At 58.5% G+C, this 14908-nt stretch overlaps 6 protein-coding genes across 6 annotated transcripts; all 6 read right to left on the minus strand.

Moving 5' to 3' along the window:
* Positions 1-87: 87 nt before the first annotated feature.
* On the minus strand, positions 88-682 carry PUNSTDRAFT_118733 (uncharacterized protein). Its single transcript, XM_007380699.1, has 2 exons — positions 199-682; positions 88-125 (listed from the first exon to the last, which is right to left on the minus strand). Exon 1 carries the CDS (start codon positions 601-603, stop codon positions 307-309), a length of 297 nt encoding a protein of 98 aa, XP_007380761.1. The 5' UTR covers positions 604-682; the 3' UTR covers positions 88-125; positions 199-306.
* Positions 683-1044: 362 nt separating this feature from the next.
* On the minus strand, positions 1045-4060 carry PUNSTDRAFT_118734 (uncharacterized protein). The gene is made up of 11 exons (XM_007380700.1): positions 3566-4060; positions 3288-3509; positions 3139-3228; positions 2962-3084; positions 2789-2908; positions 2635-2736; positions 2271-2579; positions 1996-2208; positions 1732-1941; positions 1446-1658; positions 1045-1387 (listed from the first exon to the last, which is right to left on the minus strand). Exons 7-11 carry the CDS (start codon positions 2499-2501, stop codon positions 1145-1147), a joined length of 1110 nt encoding a protein of 369 aa, XP_007380762.1. The 5' UTR covers positions 2502-2579; positions 2635-2736; positions 2789-2908; positions 2962-3084; positions 3139-3228; positions 3288-3509; positions 3566-4060; the 3' UTR covers positions 1045-1144.
* A 464-nt stretch (positions 4061-4524) lies between these two features.
* PUNSTDRAFT_118735 (uncharacterized protein) lies at positions 4525-6710 on the minus strand. Its single transcript, XM_007380701.1, has 2 exons — positions 6689-6710; positions 4525-6630 (listed from the first exon to the last, which is right to left on the minus strand). The coding sequence occupies exon 2, from the start codon at positions 6145-6147 to the stop codon at positions 4672-4674; it is 1476 nt and encodes a 491-aa protein (XP_007380763.1). The 5' UTR covers positions 6148-6630; positions 6689-6710; the 3' UTR covers positions 4525-4671.
* Positions 6711-7682: 972 nt separating this feature from the next.
* Positions 7683-8913, minus strand: PUNSTDRAFT_63166 (Homocysteine S-methyltransferase; the record flags this gene model as incomplete). Its single annotated transcript, XM_007380702.1, has 2 exons — positions 7683-8676; positions 8771-8913. Coding segments are annotated over 2 exons (1137 nt in total), but the record flags the coding sequence as incomplete, so codon positions are not given.
* A 613-nt stretch (positions 8914-9526) lies between these two features.
* PUNSTDRAFT_63276 (uncharacterized protein) lies at positions 9527-10177 on the minus strand (the record flags this gene model as incomplete). Its single annotated transcript, XM_007380703.1, has 3 exons — positions 9527-9710; positions 9766-9842; positions 9905-10177. The coding sequence occupies 3 exons, from the start codon at positions 10175-10177 to the stop codon at positions 9527-9529; spliced, it is 534 nt and encodes a 177-aa protein (XP_007380765.1).
* A 361-nt stretch (positions 10178-10538) lies between these two features.
* Positions 10539-13029, minus strand: PUNSTDRAFT_42561 (uncharacterized protein; the record flags this gene model as incomplete). Its single annotated transcript, XM_007380704.1, has 2 exons — positions 10539-10604; positions 10720-13029. The coding sequence occupies 2 exons, from the start codon at positions 13027-13029 to the stop codon at positions 10539-10541; spliced, it is 2376 nt and encodes a 791-aa protein (XP_007380766.1).
* Between the last annotated feature and the right edge of the window lie 1879 nt (positions 13030-14908).

The following is a 14908-nucleotide window of genomic DNA, read 5'->3' on the forward strand; positions in this document are numbered from 1 at the left end:
TTCAAGGGACTTTTACTTTCTATGACTCAGCTGCCTCACTTTTCAATTTTGACGTCGGGTATGATGTAAGCGTGAAGCTGAGGTTCGCGGGGAGCAATGTATTCCTCTAGAGCGTTCAACACATTCTGAAGAGGCGATCCCGGAGTGTGCTATTGATTAGCTGCTATCGTACGACGAGACACATACTGATATGCTCACCAAACACATGGTAGAGCGTTTGCATCTTCCATTCATGTCCACGAGTCTGCGTCGTACGTCGGCCACAGCTGAGTGATTTCGTTGACGAAGTGTCCCGAATATTCCTGTCTACGAACCTGGGACCTCCGTGCATGGCAACATTGGCAGTCCTCCGGCATCAATGGGCTGCGCATAGGTGCCGATCCGTGCTGGTTTATGCGGTTCGCTATCCATCAGATATCTCCAGCCCGGAGTGATGTTCGACGGTTCCATTAACGTGTGTCCGAGTCTGGGCTCCACCTTCATGGAGAGGGTTTGGAAATCCGAACCAATATCCGCGGGCGAACGTTCGAGGGGCACTGGCGCAGGGACTGGCCAATCGAAGCTGGGTGAGCGCTTGATCGGTCGAGGCACGGACTCGGACATGCTCTTGCTGAGAGAGGGCGGTCCTAGCGATAGTAGTGTGCGCGCAGACGCTATAGCAGAGGAACACAACGAGCGATTGGAATGGTCGGGGCCAAGCGAAAGACCGCGGGTTGCGGTACTGTATCTGACCGCGTGCGACACCACAACCCGGCGACAAGCTACATAAGCGCTGAGAATCAAACGCTGTCGTCCATGGGACCTGATTAGTTCACGAAGTGCGAATAGGGATAGCCATCAGCTTGCCTGACTGCCCGTGTGAAGGCATCGTCGCTATCGCTTTCGAGGATGCGCGGTAAGACTTTCTTGCGTCATCAACAGCGGGCGGGATCCGGGCAGGCTCTGGGTGTGGCATTCACGAATTCGTATTAGTGATCCCTTGGATAAGCACCTCCAAGTCATCCATATCCATGACTTATGCATGAGTCACAGCTGTCGATGAGTGGTAGTAAAGGTCCAAGTGGTGGTATGTTATCAGTTGTTCGCACGCATACATCGAAGTCGCGGCAGAACCGTACAAGGTAAGGAGGCAATCTCAGGCTTTTCACGTATGTTCGTCTTCGGACGCGGACATGTCGGACAAATCACCCTCGAATAAGCTGGCATACGTGTCCTCAGCTGGCCCTTTCTCCAGCGGAGGAGGAGAGGCCTTCGGTACTTTAGGTTTCGGAGCCTTGCGCGGGGAAGGTTGTATTTCGGCACTTGCGAAGCTGTCCATGCGCGATTGTACGACGCTGGCGAAGTTGTCGTCGTATTCGACGAATTGCAACCCGATCACGTCGAGCTCCTGTGAGCATCGTCAGCACTGCACGATCGCTTGCAAAGGCCATGGAATGACTGCATACTTCGTCACCCCGCTTCAAGGATAGCAGCACATCCTGCAATACAACGAGCGCAGGGTCCCCGGGTTTAGTAGACTTTATCTTCTGCACAGCTTCTACAGTGTTGAGCGTAGTCGTCGGTCTGCCGCATTTGCGCAGATACATTCGCGCGATGCAGCGGATATGTTCCACATATTTTCTGCTACGGAGGAGCTTCTGACCCCACCATCTCTGGACCTAGTCGGAGACAAGGCGGAGGGTCAGGACGTGCACATGACGGCAGTGAAAGGCGCCAGGCAAATTGACGTACCTCCGTGGACTGCGCCTCAAACTCCTCCACAGTCAAAGAGTCCAGCTTTCGGCATTTGTACTGGCCAAAGTACCGCCACAGTTGCGACGACACGGGTTTGGAGCGACCCGCCGGGGTGGGGACGAAGAGCGCGACCGAGGTAAAGTCTATAACCCTCTTCGATACGAACAGCCCGAACTGGCCCGGGTTTTGTGGCAGAGTCGGATTCACCTAATATACACATGATGAGCACTGCGTACAGGTCATATCGGTCCAACAACCAACCTCTCGTGTAATGAATAGAGCAGGACGCTGGCCCCCGCCCGATAGTTTTGCGTACACCAGAAGATCGTGGTCGCTACACTGGAATGCGTGCCCGAAACACTTCCTCGAGGTGACAACGGGTGGTTTGTCCACCAGAGTTGATCGTAGGTCCTTGACGCGTCTGGCGATAGACGCCTGCGATAAGATGATCGCTCGTTCCTTGTCTACATAGAGCTGGCAGGATATGAGCTTTGCGTCGATCCAAGCGACCTGATGTCGCAACAGTGTAGAGATACCTTCGTTTCTTCGTCTCGAGAGGAGAAATCACGACCTCTCCGCGATTTTTCCGAGGACAGTGCAACGTTCAGAACGCCGACGAGGTCCGTTTGCTGCTGGAGGGGCATCTCGCGGCGCGGAGCTGTCTTCGCTCTGTCGGGCGGCGGAGGTGCGTCTGTCCGCCGCACCTTCGGGATCCTGTCCTTGGGGACGCGTACCTTCTTGAAGATAGCGGTCGAAGATTCGGGCATGTCACCGTGTTGACGTGCTTTAGACGACTGCGGACGAGGTACCTTCGCCAACGCCGCGCTCCGTGGTACACCTAAAGGCTGCGTCCCGGTCGTCAGCGTGCGCACTTGTAGCGAAACGTATCGCTCGGCTTACCGGGCCCGTTTTGAGACGTTTCGGCGGAGGGCCCAACCGCAAGGGGGCGGGGGATGCCCGTTTGGCTGGGATGTCTGCAACGGAGTCCCCTATGATCGCGGTCTACGCGATGGCATCAGACACCAGATGATTTCGTCCGTTACAATGGACTTACCGCAGCAGGCGGCTGAGTGGAAGCGGCCTGAGGTGGAGGCGAAGGCGTAAGTTCCGAGAGAGGAGTATCATGACCTGACCGCAAGGGGGAAGGAGGAGCCTGACTCCCTTGACTGGCGACCTACGTTAGGGCGTTAGATAGGCACGATTTTTTCCACCTGGAGATTGACATACCTTCGCAGGTAGCTTAAGGGAAGGTTCGCGAGATGAAGGTAGAGTTGAGAGGTGTGAGAGCGCGGTGTCGTCTTCGTCATCGTCTTCCGATTCGGGGGTGAGGTCGCTCTCGCTCGTCTCGCTCTGCGCCGGCGATAACTACATGTTAAAGACGCGACGGAGGACAGGGATACGTACTGCCAGACGCAGGGGAAGCCGTAGCCGCTTGGACTGGGCGGGTGTTGAGTAAGGAAGTTTCGTGGCTGGGCGCCTTCCCGGTTTTCCGACCTAAAGAAATGTTGCGTTGTCAGATTATCGCGGCCCGAACGCTCGAAGGGGGTATTTACGCGAGGAGGGCGCCAGTATGTCAATTCGACGCCATCGAATACTTCTTTCGGCCTGCGCTTGATTGGACGAGGAGGGGCCTTGTCAGGCACCCGATCGGAGCGGAGTGAGGTGAGCACGGGCTCGCTGTCCACGTTGATTGCAGAGGAAGGGTGAGGTGATGGCGCTGACCGGGGTTTTCGAGGTTTCGTAGAGGAGGCCGATGCCGATTCTTCCCTCTGGCGCTGTTCGAGACATCGTATAAGGAGGATAGGCACGGTCGTTCGAGCAGCAAACTCACCCTGGGTCGCCCCGGGCCTCTCTTCGCGGGTTTCGCTACATCGGCTTGGATTGGCGTTGGCGCGTCGAACGCGCCGACGTCCGTGGTGGCTGGTGTGCGGTCACGATCGACGACGGGGATCCCGGATATAAGGGTGGCGGTTGTGACGGTCGATGCACTCGCGATGGAGTTCGCGTCCGATTCCCCGCGTCCGAGTTGCGCCTGCGCCTGCAAATGCTCTATGGTCGCCCTCAACGCGTCGCGCTCGGCGGTGATGGCGTCGACGTTCGCGAGCTGCGTGTTCGCGTGCGCCTGCAGTAGCTCCACAGTCGCCCGCAAGGCGTCGCGCTCGGCGACGACGGCGTCGAGGTCAGTGCGAAACCGCTGGTCGAACACCTGCGTCTCGAGCTCGTCGACCCGGGTTTCGAGCTCGCCCCGCCGCGCGTCGCTCTCCGTCAGCCGGCGCTGCAGCTCCGCCTTCTCAGACCTGAAGCGATCGCGTTGGTCCTTGACATCTTGGAGCTGCTGGCTGCAGCTAGCGGGATGGCAGTCAGTGGAGGCTACGTTCGGGTCGGGATTCATTCAGGAGACAGAGGAGCGAGGCTGGGGCGTCTTACGGGTCGTGGAGGGTGGGCTCCAAGTCGAGGAAAACATATCGTTCCGACTGGATTTCATATCATGTGCGGGAGTCCGTGCTATACTGGGGCAAGCGCCTGTTGTTGGCAGTGGGTAAAGACAAACAAGCTATCACGGCCTCGAGGCTTTGCATCTCTACCACCATCAATGTGATTACCTCATTATCGCCGCTTTCATGTTGTCAAGATCTGACCTACAATACAAAAGTTCACCGTTGATCGCTACCCAGAGCTTCATATATAACGGATATGATTCTAATGGTCCGTAGATGCTCCACAAGTACACGAATATGAATGCGAAGCGGATCCGAGGCTAACGCCCAGAACGCTCACGAAATGATGGGGGGGAGGGGTATGGATTTGCGTGCAAAGATCCGAAGAAAAACGGGCGAACAAACAAGTGGTATACACATGCGACGAAAGCGAAGAAAACATGAAAAAAGCGCAAATCCGCTCGTAGGTCTCGGTCGTTCACTTCCTGCACCGTTGGCTTCATGAAATCGACACGGCGCTTGCAGCATCCGAATGAACCCCCTGGACCGCGTTGAGAGGCACGCTCGGCGCGCTCGCGCGGCTGCGCGTCCGAGGGCGCGGTGTCGCGGGTAGCCCCTGCGGCGTTCGAGGCCGCGGCACGGGCGGTGGTGCCGAGGGTAGCCCTTGCGGCGTTCGAGCGGAGATGCCCTGCGGAAGAGGCGGGACCGGAGGCGCGACGGGTGGTCGCGGCAGCCTCCTTGGCTGCGGCGCGTGCGGCGCAGACGGCGGCTGAGGCAGAAGCCGCGGGACGGGCGGGGGCGGCGGGAACGCGGGCACGTTGTGCGCCCATGATGTCGGGGGCGCGCTGGGCGGCGGTCCGTCGTCCCGGCGATAGGACGGCGTCGCGGGGAGGGACATCGGGCGCGTCTGGCGCGGGAAGGAGACGGGCGGCATCGGGGCCGAGGTCGACGTCGACGTCGTAGATGGCGGGAGGGGGATGGCGAGCGCGGCAGCTGTGGCGAAGTCGGCGACGGCGTGGCCCGCGGAGCTCGCCGCGGCGGGCGAGACGGGGCTCTCCTCGGGCTGGATCCCGTATATCTGGAACATCTGCGCGCGGAGGAGGTTGGACGAGGAGGAGGTCTGGGTGTCCGAGCCGTACGGCCCCTCGGGCGAGCGCACGCTCGTGGAGCGGGAGAGACTGCCGCTGGCGGCGCGGCCTTCGCGGTCGGTCCAGAAGACGGAGCTGGCGGCGGCGGCGGAGACGGGTGTCGCAGAGCCGCCTTTCATGTTGAAGGGCAGGCTGCCGCGTTGGTCGGCGCCGAGCATGGTTGACGGCGGCGAGGAAGTGAAGGAGGACCGTTTCGTATTGACGGTCGCGGAGCGCGACGGGATGACGAGCGGCGAGGGCGAGGGCGGCTGCCGTACCTCTTCTTCGTGCTCTTGCTGCTCCTCCCGCGCTTTGGGCTCCTCAGGCCGCTGCTCCCGCTGTTCCGCACCTGCTTTCTCGTCTCCTGCTTCTTCCAGAGTCGGCGACGGCGTCGTCTCCTCCGTCACCGCCGGAAAACTCGGCTCTGCCCGCCGCCACTGCATATCCGCCGGAACCTGCGCGGGTCTGGTGGTATCCTCCGACGTCGAAGCCACCGACCCGCTCCTCAAGCGCGCCCCCGCCGCCCCCACCGCCTCGACGCCCCCCACCGCGGACTCGGCCGAGAACGTCGGGCGGTGTCCGAGCGCCGGACGTCCCGTCAAGAGGGGAAACCCCGACTCCTCCGTTATCGTGACGCTCCCGAGCCCCTCCCTGTCGTACGCGAGGTCGACGGGGACCTCGCGCAGCTTCTCCGCCCACGCGTCCATCGACTCCCGGTCGAGCCCGAGCATGCGTGTCTCCCGCCGCTGCAACCGTCGGCGCCGGACGTAGGGGACGAGCACGGCGGCCAGCGCGACGGCGCAGAGGACGGCGCCGAGGATGAGACCGGTGACGACCGTCCAGGCCATCTTCTCGTGTTCGATCGTAAGGATTCGTCGACCTCCAGGGTGGGTGGGGTGCGTAGATGGGTGGGCTTTGTGACAGACCGCGACTCGGGAAAACAAGGACAAAACAGGGGCCGAAAGGGATGGAAACGCGAAAGTTGGAAGGGCGAACGAAAGGCGGAAGGGCAAAGGGCGGACGCCGATGGCGATGCCCCGCACCCGTCTTAAAGCAGGGATACCAGGGATATCACGAAGGCGAGACTGATATATCGCCTCCCATGATGGCGCTTCGGGATGGGAGGGGCTATAGTTGGCCTCGCTGCTGTTGGGCGTGGCTGGGGCGGGCCTGCGCAGGTTCGCGGGCGACCGTGACGGCGCTGGATCAGGGAAGCTACCGCCGGATTGGCTCGACGGCTTCCCTGAGCTAACGGGCGCTCATCGCCCCGTTGTATCGCTGTGCTATACGCATCGATCTACTGGCATGAACGGGGACAGCATATGGTGTTCCTGTAAGTACCTTGTCAGGGACAGTGCTCGTGGACCGCGTGAGCGTACCGCCTTACGTTTTGGCGAGGAGTGTGCTTGAGCCGGTGTCGCGGACGGCCTGTGTTGTCGGATGATCGTGAATGCAGACGGAATCCTTGAGAAGATTCATCATACAACTCGTCAAGTTCATGACATCCTTCTTCCCACCGCCCACATCCGCATCAAGGTGATGATGAAGTCCAGAGAACCACCACCTCTGTAGCACCGTCGTATGGGAAGTTGCTTGTACATTTACGTGAGTAAGGGGGCGGCAAGCGCCTCTTGGTTGCATTCGGGCGGAGATTACATCGGATCACAAGGCACAGGTCATGTTCGGAGTTGCAACTATTTACCGTCAAATCTACGTAATAAGCAAGCGCCCAAAGCTCCACATCCCAAGTCCCAAGATGGAAAGTGACATTACGCAGAGAAGAAAATGCGCAGTAGAGGTAGCGATTACGTAACTGACCAGTATCAACATCAATGTAACCTTCGGCACCTCGGCGAGCTCCTTCATCAGATTGACAACTGATCCCAATACATGATCTAAGCATTCTCACACTCACTTTGTCACGCTGCTGCGGCAAGATTAATTCGAGCACCCAGCTGTCCGATTTCCGCACGCTTTATCACGCTTTTGTAACGTTTTGGCGGGGTCACAGGGGGTGTCACTGTGACCGAGTCCAGTACGGAAAAACCAACTCCTTCCCGGAGTCGGAACAGCTACACGCGTGTCTGAAGCATTATTGATACGCAGATATCGCGCAGCGCATCTTTGCGTCTGCACGAGAAAATGGCAATACCCTTCAAACTGCGGGGCCGCGCCACGAACTCTGCGGGACGAAACGGCGATCTCGCCGGATAAACACCCGATTTTCGCTGTATACGCCGAACGACGTTGGAGGCACCCCCATTTTCCTCGTCAACTTCCTGAGAGAGAGAGAAAGAGTACGCGGAGCTCGTCGCACTCGTCGTCGACATCCACGCCCGCACCTGCGGGCTGGGTCGTGCCCTCTGAACGGTTTCTTTCATCGTTATGACCGGTCGGGCTGAGCCTGCAAGCCTGCGGATATCGCAGCGATCTCCTCAAAGCCCGTTTTGCAGCATCCTCCGACGACGACGCCGGCCCACGCGTCCTCGTCGAGCACATCCTCGAGCACGCCGAGCACGTCCCGGGCCCATATTTGCCCCTTTGACCCCTCCGTGGTCCTCCACGTCTGCGTCTGCGGGTCGTAGACGTCTCCGCCGTTCGGGTACAGCACGAGCCAGGGTTTTCGGGCGTCGGCGCCATCGACGGGGCGCGCTACGGCAAGCTGCAGCCGCCGCAGCAGATCGCGGAGGTGCGTGACGGGCGTGCAGTTGATCCCGATCGCGGTCGGGGGCGCGGCGGCGTCCACGTCGGGGTACGGCGCGAGCATAGTCTCGACGACGCGCTCGACGGACACGCGTTCATCCGTTCCTGAACCGGGAGAGGAGAGGTCTTGTTGAGGAAAGCGGCCGGAGGGGAAGAGCGCGCTGATCCACCACGGTTTCGGGTTCGCCGGGCTCCGGGTGTGCGAAGAGCGGCGATGGAGGTCGGCGACGGCGAGCCGGATCGCGCGGATTTCCAACACGGACGGGACGGTCTCGAACGCGAGAGCGTCGATATCGGACCAGGTGGTGGGGCACGAGGCGTAGACTTCCAGACGGGCGCGGTGGAAGGAGCGGAGCGCGTCGATCGCTTTGTCTTCGTGACCGAGTGCGACCTCTTCAGGGGTGAAGGCGTTGCGGTTTGCGCTACTGGGGTGGTAAGCTTGGGGACCGTAGGGAGGCGGGTAGCAGCCGTCGTATTCTTGCGTCGGTACGCAGGCGGCGCCGTACGGTCCTAGGCTGAGCGCGATGGTGATGTCGGACCGGGAGAGGTCGGGCCGTTCGGAGAGGAAGAGGTGCGCTGCGGACGAGGCGAGCGAGACGGATTGGAGCATGAGAGATCGGGCTTGCTCAGGGGGGTAACCGGCGCGGGCGAAGGTGTCGAACGAGCATTGGTATCTGGTCCGGCGGAGGAAGGAAGTTAGGACAATGGTGTGGGTCGGGCGGGTTCGTGTCGTTATGCACGGGAGAAGGGACTGTGTACTGTACTTACGAGGAGGTGAGGATCACTCGGGCACCTGCGCGGAGGAAGCCGAGGTGGGCGGCGATGATTGGGTCGGGATCGTCGGCGAGGAGCTTGGCGGACCACAGTGGGTGCGCGATGTCTTGTCCGAAGGCGTCTTCTAGCGTCGTGCCCTACATCGCGAGCCGACTTTTACTTGCCCTGCTCCCGTTGACGATGAATGGATTTTGCGCGTACGAGGCCACCGTCTAGGACCAGCAGGTTCTTCCCGAGTTGGAACATAGCAATTCGTGTGAGTTTCCGTTGATCAACTGCGGCGCGGTGGGCGGGTTGTTAGGAGGACGCAGAACGCTCATGGACTGATTAAAGGACGGGATCAGGGAATGTGCGCTTGAGAGGTTGATGGATGCGTAGCAAGGTAGGTATAGCAAGGTAAGCCCCCTTTTCTGGCGGTGGGAATTTACTTGCATTCAGACGAAGTGACGCGAGTCAGCGTAGAAACGTCACACCGGCTTCAGATTAGCGTCCACAACCACTTCGACATCGAGCTCGTCCCGTCGATAAAGAGAAGATTGAATTGTACACTATACATACGGATCGGGTGTATTGTGCAACGCCCAACCGCGTAGCGTCTCGAGCGGCGACCCCAGATGGAGTTCTGGGTCCTATGCTAAACGGCATACGGACGGATAGCTGAGGAGCCCATGGAGAGCGCCGCATGATTACATAGGTCCGGTGCTCGTGCCCTCAGAATACGAAACGTACCGCTCCCGACAGGGTCTCATTTCACATACCAAGATGCACGTATACAGCCCATCGGCTCGGTTCTGGATGTGCCTCACGCAGCTTCTGAACCGCCGCATCCAGCGCGTATGGCACGTCATCGGGATCCAGCATCTCCGAGTCATCTCGGAAGAGCTCTCCGTAAACGAGACCTGCGACCATCGGCCCATCCACGTCCTCCATGGACCTGTGCGGTATACTCTCAGCTCCGGACGCACCGACGTTCACCGGGCTGCGCTTACCAAAGGGTCGCAATCACGCTCTTGAACCCGGCGTAGAGCATCATCGCCGCGAGATGAATCGCCTGGTCCGGTTGATCCTGCGTATATGTGACTGGTGAGCACGGACCATGCACCGGGACATATGAGAGTACGGTCTGACCTTATACCCCTTCGCCGTCTCACATGCGCTCAAGAACGCCAGGAACGCCTCCGGAACCACCACCGGCATCAAACGCTCCATCGTCAGTGTACCATCCCGCATGACGAAGCCGCTATTAAGCGGGCGCTCTGGGTCCTGGATCCCGTGGCAGGCGAGGTGGAGAACGGTCGCCCCGGGAAGATGATCCAGGAGCGTTTGCTCACGCAATCCTCCTTTGCCTCCTTCGTCCGTCGAGAGCAGCGCGTTGTCCTCGTCCGGGAGCGGAATGACCATCGCGCTTGGCACGACACTCGTTATCGTTTCGACTTCGTCAACGGTATAAGGCAATTGCGAGTGCCCCGAGGACGCTTGAGGCACGGCGCCTATTAGTACCCTGATGTTCTTTCTCCCAACAGGCTTATACGCCTCCCGGGAGTCGGACAACACCGATAGGGTTGGCGTGTAGGATGATACGACGTAGTCCGAACAGTACACTCCGTTAGCGCCGGCTGCGTGTATTGGGAGGTGGACCAGGTTGCCCGTAGGGCACCACCATAAGCGGGGGCGAAGGCGGCCACTGGAGCGCTGATGTATGTTTTTGTTGGGCAAAAGTTCCTGGTGACGTACGGAAGTCTCACCGTTAATCCTAACGTGTTCATGACGGGTTGTACGACCTGGTACCACAGGGTTTCAAGAATGCCGGTGGTTGCGGGGTGATTGGCTTTGCGGGGCTTCACGACATTCAGTCTGTCGCGGCTCACAGCTGATCTTGCCGAGTCCATGGCAGACCTCCACCTCGCGCTTGACCCCGCCACCCACGATTCGGTCACACCCACCAACGGAACGTGGATCGGCACGCCACTGCGCTGCACGATTATCGCATGCGACCCGTCTGGGCTCGCTATCAGTACGACGACCGGCCCTTCGCGGGCCGCTTTGGCGAGGGTCGAATACCGGTCGTGCAGCATGAACCGGTCGAAGCCAGGCAGAAAGCGAATGTCGTCCAGAAGGCTGTTGAACTCTTCGCTTTGCTTCCGGCGGAGGGAGGCCGCCTGGTCCACGTGCCGCGGGTCCGGGAAGGCGTCCGAGATGTCCGCGTTCCTCTCGAGGCGCTGAGCCAACTCGAGCAGCCGGGTACGATATCGCTCTGGGACGTCGTCGAAGCGGGAGCGCAATCGGAGGGCGTGCGCCCAGAATATGGCGCGCCCTTGCTCGAGCATCTCCACGGCCGTTTCCGGTTGCGAGAGCTGGAGGGCGAGGGAGGCACAGGTGGGCGTCAGACGTTGGCCTGCCGCCAGGGACCTGAGGCGCGAGTCGAGGTTCAGACCGAAATACGCCACGCGAGGAAGTAAGGATAGCGATTTGGAGTAGGTATCCAGAAGTTTGGCTTTCACGGACGCTTCGTCCACCGATGACACCTTGATGGACGAAAGTACCCTCAGAGAGCCCTGGAGACGAGATCGGACATCGCGCCCGTCATCGGATATCGCTTCGTAAAGATGGTCTAGAGCGGCATGCATATCGTGGAAGGGCGTGCGGGCTTCAAGATACAGATCGGACATGTTGAGGAGACATTGAAAACGATCTTGACGCCCGGGAGTGAGGCGGACGAGGAGTTCCGAGTAGACTGCTTTGGCCGCCTGGGCATCGTCCACGCCCTTGCCGATGTGATACCTTATCAGGTACGCCGAACCGAGCGCGATGCGGTAACGCGTTCCATGCACGGAATCCGGTGGAACACGGGTAGCGTATTGCGTGAGCAAATGCACCGCTTGGCACGCATCGTCTAAACTTTCAGTGTCTCGTGCTCGCAACGTGAGCGCGTTGGAATGCGCGAGTGCGACCTGGTATATCAGAGAATGGTCCGTAGGGAGGTGGTTGAGCATTTGAGAAGAGATGGCGATGGCTTCGACCAGATCTTCCCTGTTAGTACCCTCGGTCTCGAATCGGAGGCACAACGTGGACACCATCGAGAGATAATATTCCTGGTATATGGGGTTTGTTATCGTGGTCGCATCGTAGGCCTCGTGATGTAGCGCAATGGCCTCCGAAAGATCATTGACGTGGCCAAGCTCCTTGAAGCGTATCGCTAGGGTGTCCGCGAGACTGCCCATGGAAATGCGCCAAACCGTGGTACCCCTTGGAAATCTGTGGACGAGCTGGCGTTGAAGCTCGATGGATTCCTCGAGGTCGGCCAAAGACCCTCGCCAGAAGAAGCGCAGCCTCAGGCTGTCGGCGACGTTGCCGATGTATCCGTTACGGACGTGATGACCCGGAGGGCACAGCTGGAGCGCCTCCTGATTCCAGGCAAGGATCTGATCGATATCGGAATCCGTCACGTCCGTGACCTCGATCAGGCGCGTGAGGATTCCTCCGGCCGTGTCCAACGCGTACAGTCCGCTGGAAAGCCCCGCGGATAACGCTTGTTTGGCCACTTCGTATGCTTCGCGGATGTCGGCCGTCTGACCGTCGCGCTCGAAGCGACGGACTAACGCCTGACTTAGTTTGGTCAATATGTTCTTGCGGAAGACATGCGATGCTGGGCAGAGATCGACAGAGGTCCTAGTCAAAGAAACGGCCTCATCCAGATCTCGCGGATCACCCAGAGCCTCGGAGCGCATGCGAAGGTATAAGCCTAGAACGCTGAAGTAGTGGGGATAATCCGGAGGCTTGTGCAACGATGCTATTTCAAGAGCGGACCTCTGGAAATTAACCGCGTCGTCGATATGGGAGCACTGGCCCGTCGTCTCAAAGAGGCGTTGCGCTGCGATGGCGGCAGCGCGAAGGGCTCCCGCATGGAGGAGGTGCTTGTCCGGGAGCAGTGCGATTGCCTTCCGGCACAGGTCGTCCCCTATCTGCCAATGTTCGGCGTTTCCGCGGTGACCTGCGTCGTAGATGTAAACGCTTGCTGACAGCACCATCACGGTGGGACAGGATAGAAACTGAGCATCCGCCGCGATGACTGCCTTTTTTGCGAGGGTGAAGCCGTCGATGAGGTCTTGCTGGTCTCCAACGAACTGATGTCGGGAAATGAGTGCGCGGGCGAGGTAGACATAGCCATGCAACTGTGAGGCCGGTAGTGTAGTCTCCTGCGTTTGCGACCAAATCAGACGAATCATCAAACAGCAGGGTGCGCACACGCACATTGCAATCTATCGCCACCAGTCTTTCCCACTTCTCAACACACTCTGCTGCGGCTTCCAGGTCCCCGTTAACGCAAAATTTGTCATACAAACGCAGCGGCTCGGCATTGTCCTCATCTATGGCGTTTTGGAGCACTGGTCAGTCATGAACGTCAGCGTGGTGCGGACATACTAGTAGAACGGTGATGGCATCACCCGCTGTGCATGCGCACGAAGTCTTTGAATGCATTCCCATGAGACGTCCAAATCAGAAAGACCGCTTGACTGTAGAGATGTCAAAGCTCCCTGCGAGCTCAGCAGCTAGCGGCTGGTGCGAAGAACGGGAAGCTAGCTTCGGAGACAGTGGTGCCACTCTTATAGACACGATCCTCGCGGGACTGTTTAGCTGCACAGCAGCTTATGTATGTAATCGCATGCGTCTATTAAGTTTGCTCGGAGATATGATGTGGTGGTGAACTTGTTCCAGATGGGTCGCATTTCTGTAGAAAGCCAGGGCGCAATTGCAACGAGATCCGTTGGAAGCGGGCATTGCTCTGCGAAAATGATTGCTTTTGATGTTGGACCCGCGATGAGGACCTGATGCTGGCGCGACTCGCCGAGCGCATCGTATCTAGAAGCCAAGATCATAATCCATTCCGACTCCCCCGAAGCGTATGCGTAGGTGGGGGCGGTTTTCAGTACGGGCTATGTCACATGTTACTTCGTCTCCCACCCGCCAGAAAGTGACAAAAACGTGATTTTGTCACGAATATCGTGACATGACTTGAAGCTGGTTTGGATGGCGGTGAACGCAGCACATTCTGTATGTGTGGGAAATGCTGGGATGAAGTGGAATTGTAGTGGATGTCTTATTGCGACTGTGATGAATGTTATGTGATGAATACTTGTACGTCATTCGGTGCATGAATGTGATGATTAGAGTTTGAATGCGTGATGTGACGACGGTTTCTTCCGAGAGAAGAACGACAATCCCCGGAAATGTTGTTAGAAATGTTATTGTATTCATCAATGATCTTGTTCGCCCTGTTTCCATGAACGGTGGTTCCGCTTCATTAGAGCGAGGATATCTCTCGGAAGTCATATTGATACACGTCGAGCGTTACCTAAAATCATGTAGTAACAACTTTGTGAAATTTCATCGTCATTCAGTTGTGTTCACGGAACATAGATGCAGTTTTTTCGGCTATAACTACCTGATCATGTACATTCCCATTTATTCAAAACAATTGAACTTCGAAATGATGTTTTTGCCTTAGGGTGTGAAAGGGGGAGTCGGATATTGGCGTTTGGCGCCTACTTTTACACGTAAATGAGGGGCTCCGTTTCGTGCACGTACTGTAACATGGCGCATCAAATGCAGTGTACAAGTTATGCGTGGGAAGATACGATCAAGAGGGCGCGTCATGGCCCGCTTCAGGTTGGCGTCACGTCGCAACGACGACCTTGAGCTCGAGCTCGTCGCGTTGACCGATCGGATCTGCTACGACCTCTTGCTTGCTCTCGTTTGACCGGGGTTGCTGAGGATTGCTACAACAAAGTGATATCGTGAACAGGCCTACTTGCAAGATACAGATACGCTGCTACGCAAGCGTTGCATCACTTCATGCGTATACCACACGCACACGTCGGACACCTGGACATAGACTGTCAGCGCCATGTCCTCCACGCCGTCGACATCGAGCTCTAGAACCGCGCGTCCGTCGTACGCGCAAACGATCAGCACGACCGGCGCCGATCGCGCCTCCTCCGGTCTAGGATCCACCTCCTCTTCCTCCGGGCTACCGACCACGCACTCCTCGCTCTCGCTGCACACTGTCCACTCCGACCTCTCCCCCGCCTCGCTCCCCGCCCGCCCCTCGCTCCCCGACCGCGCCTTCTCCTC

Source organism: Punctularia strigosozonata (genome assembly GCF_000264995.1).
Source record: "Punctularia strigosozonata HHB-11173 SS5 unplaced genomic scaffold PUNSTscaffold_3, whole genome shotgun sequence".
Taxonomy (NCBI): Eukaryota; Fungi; Basidiomycota; class Agaricomycetes; order Corticiales; family Punctulariaceae; genus Punctularia; species Punctularia strigosozonata.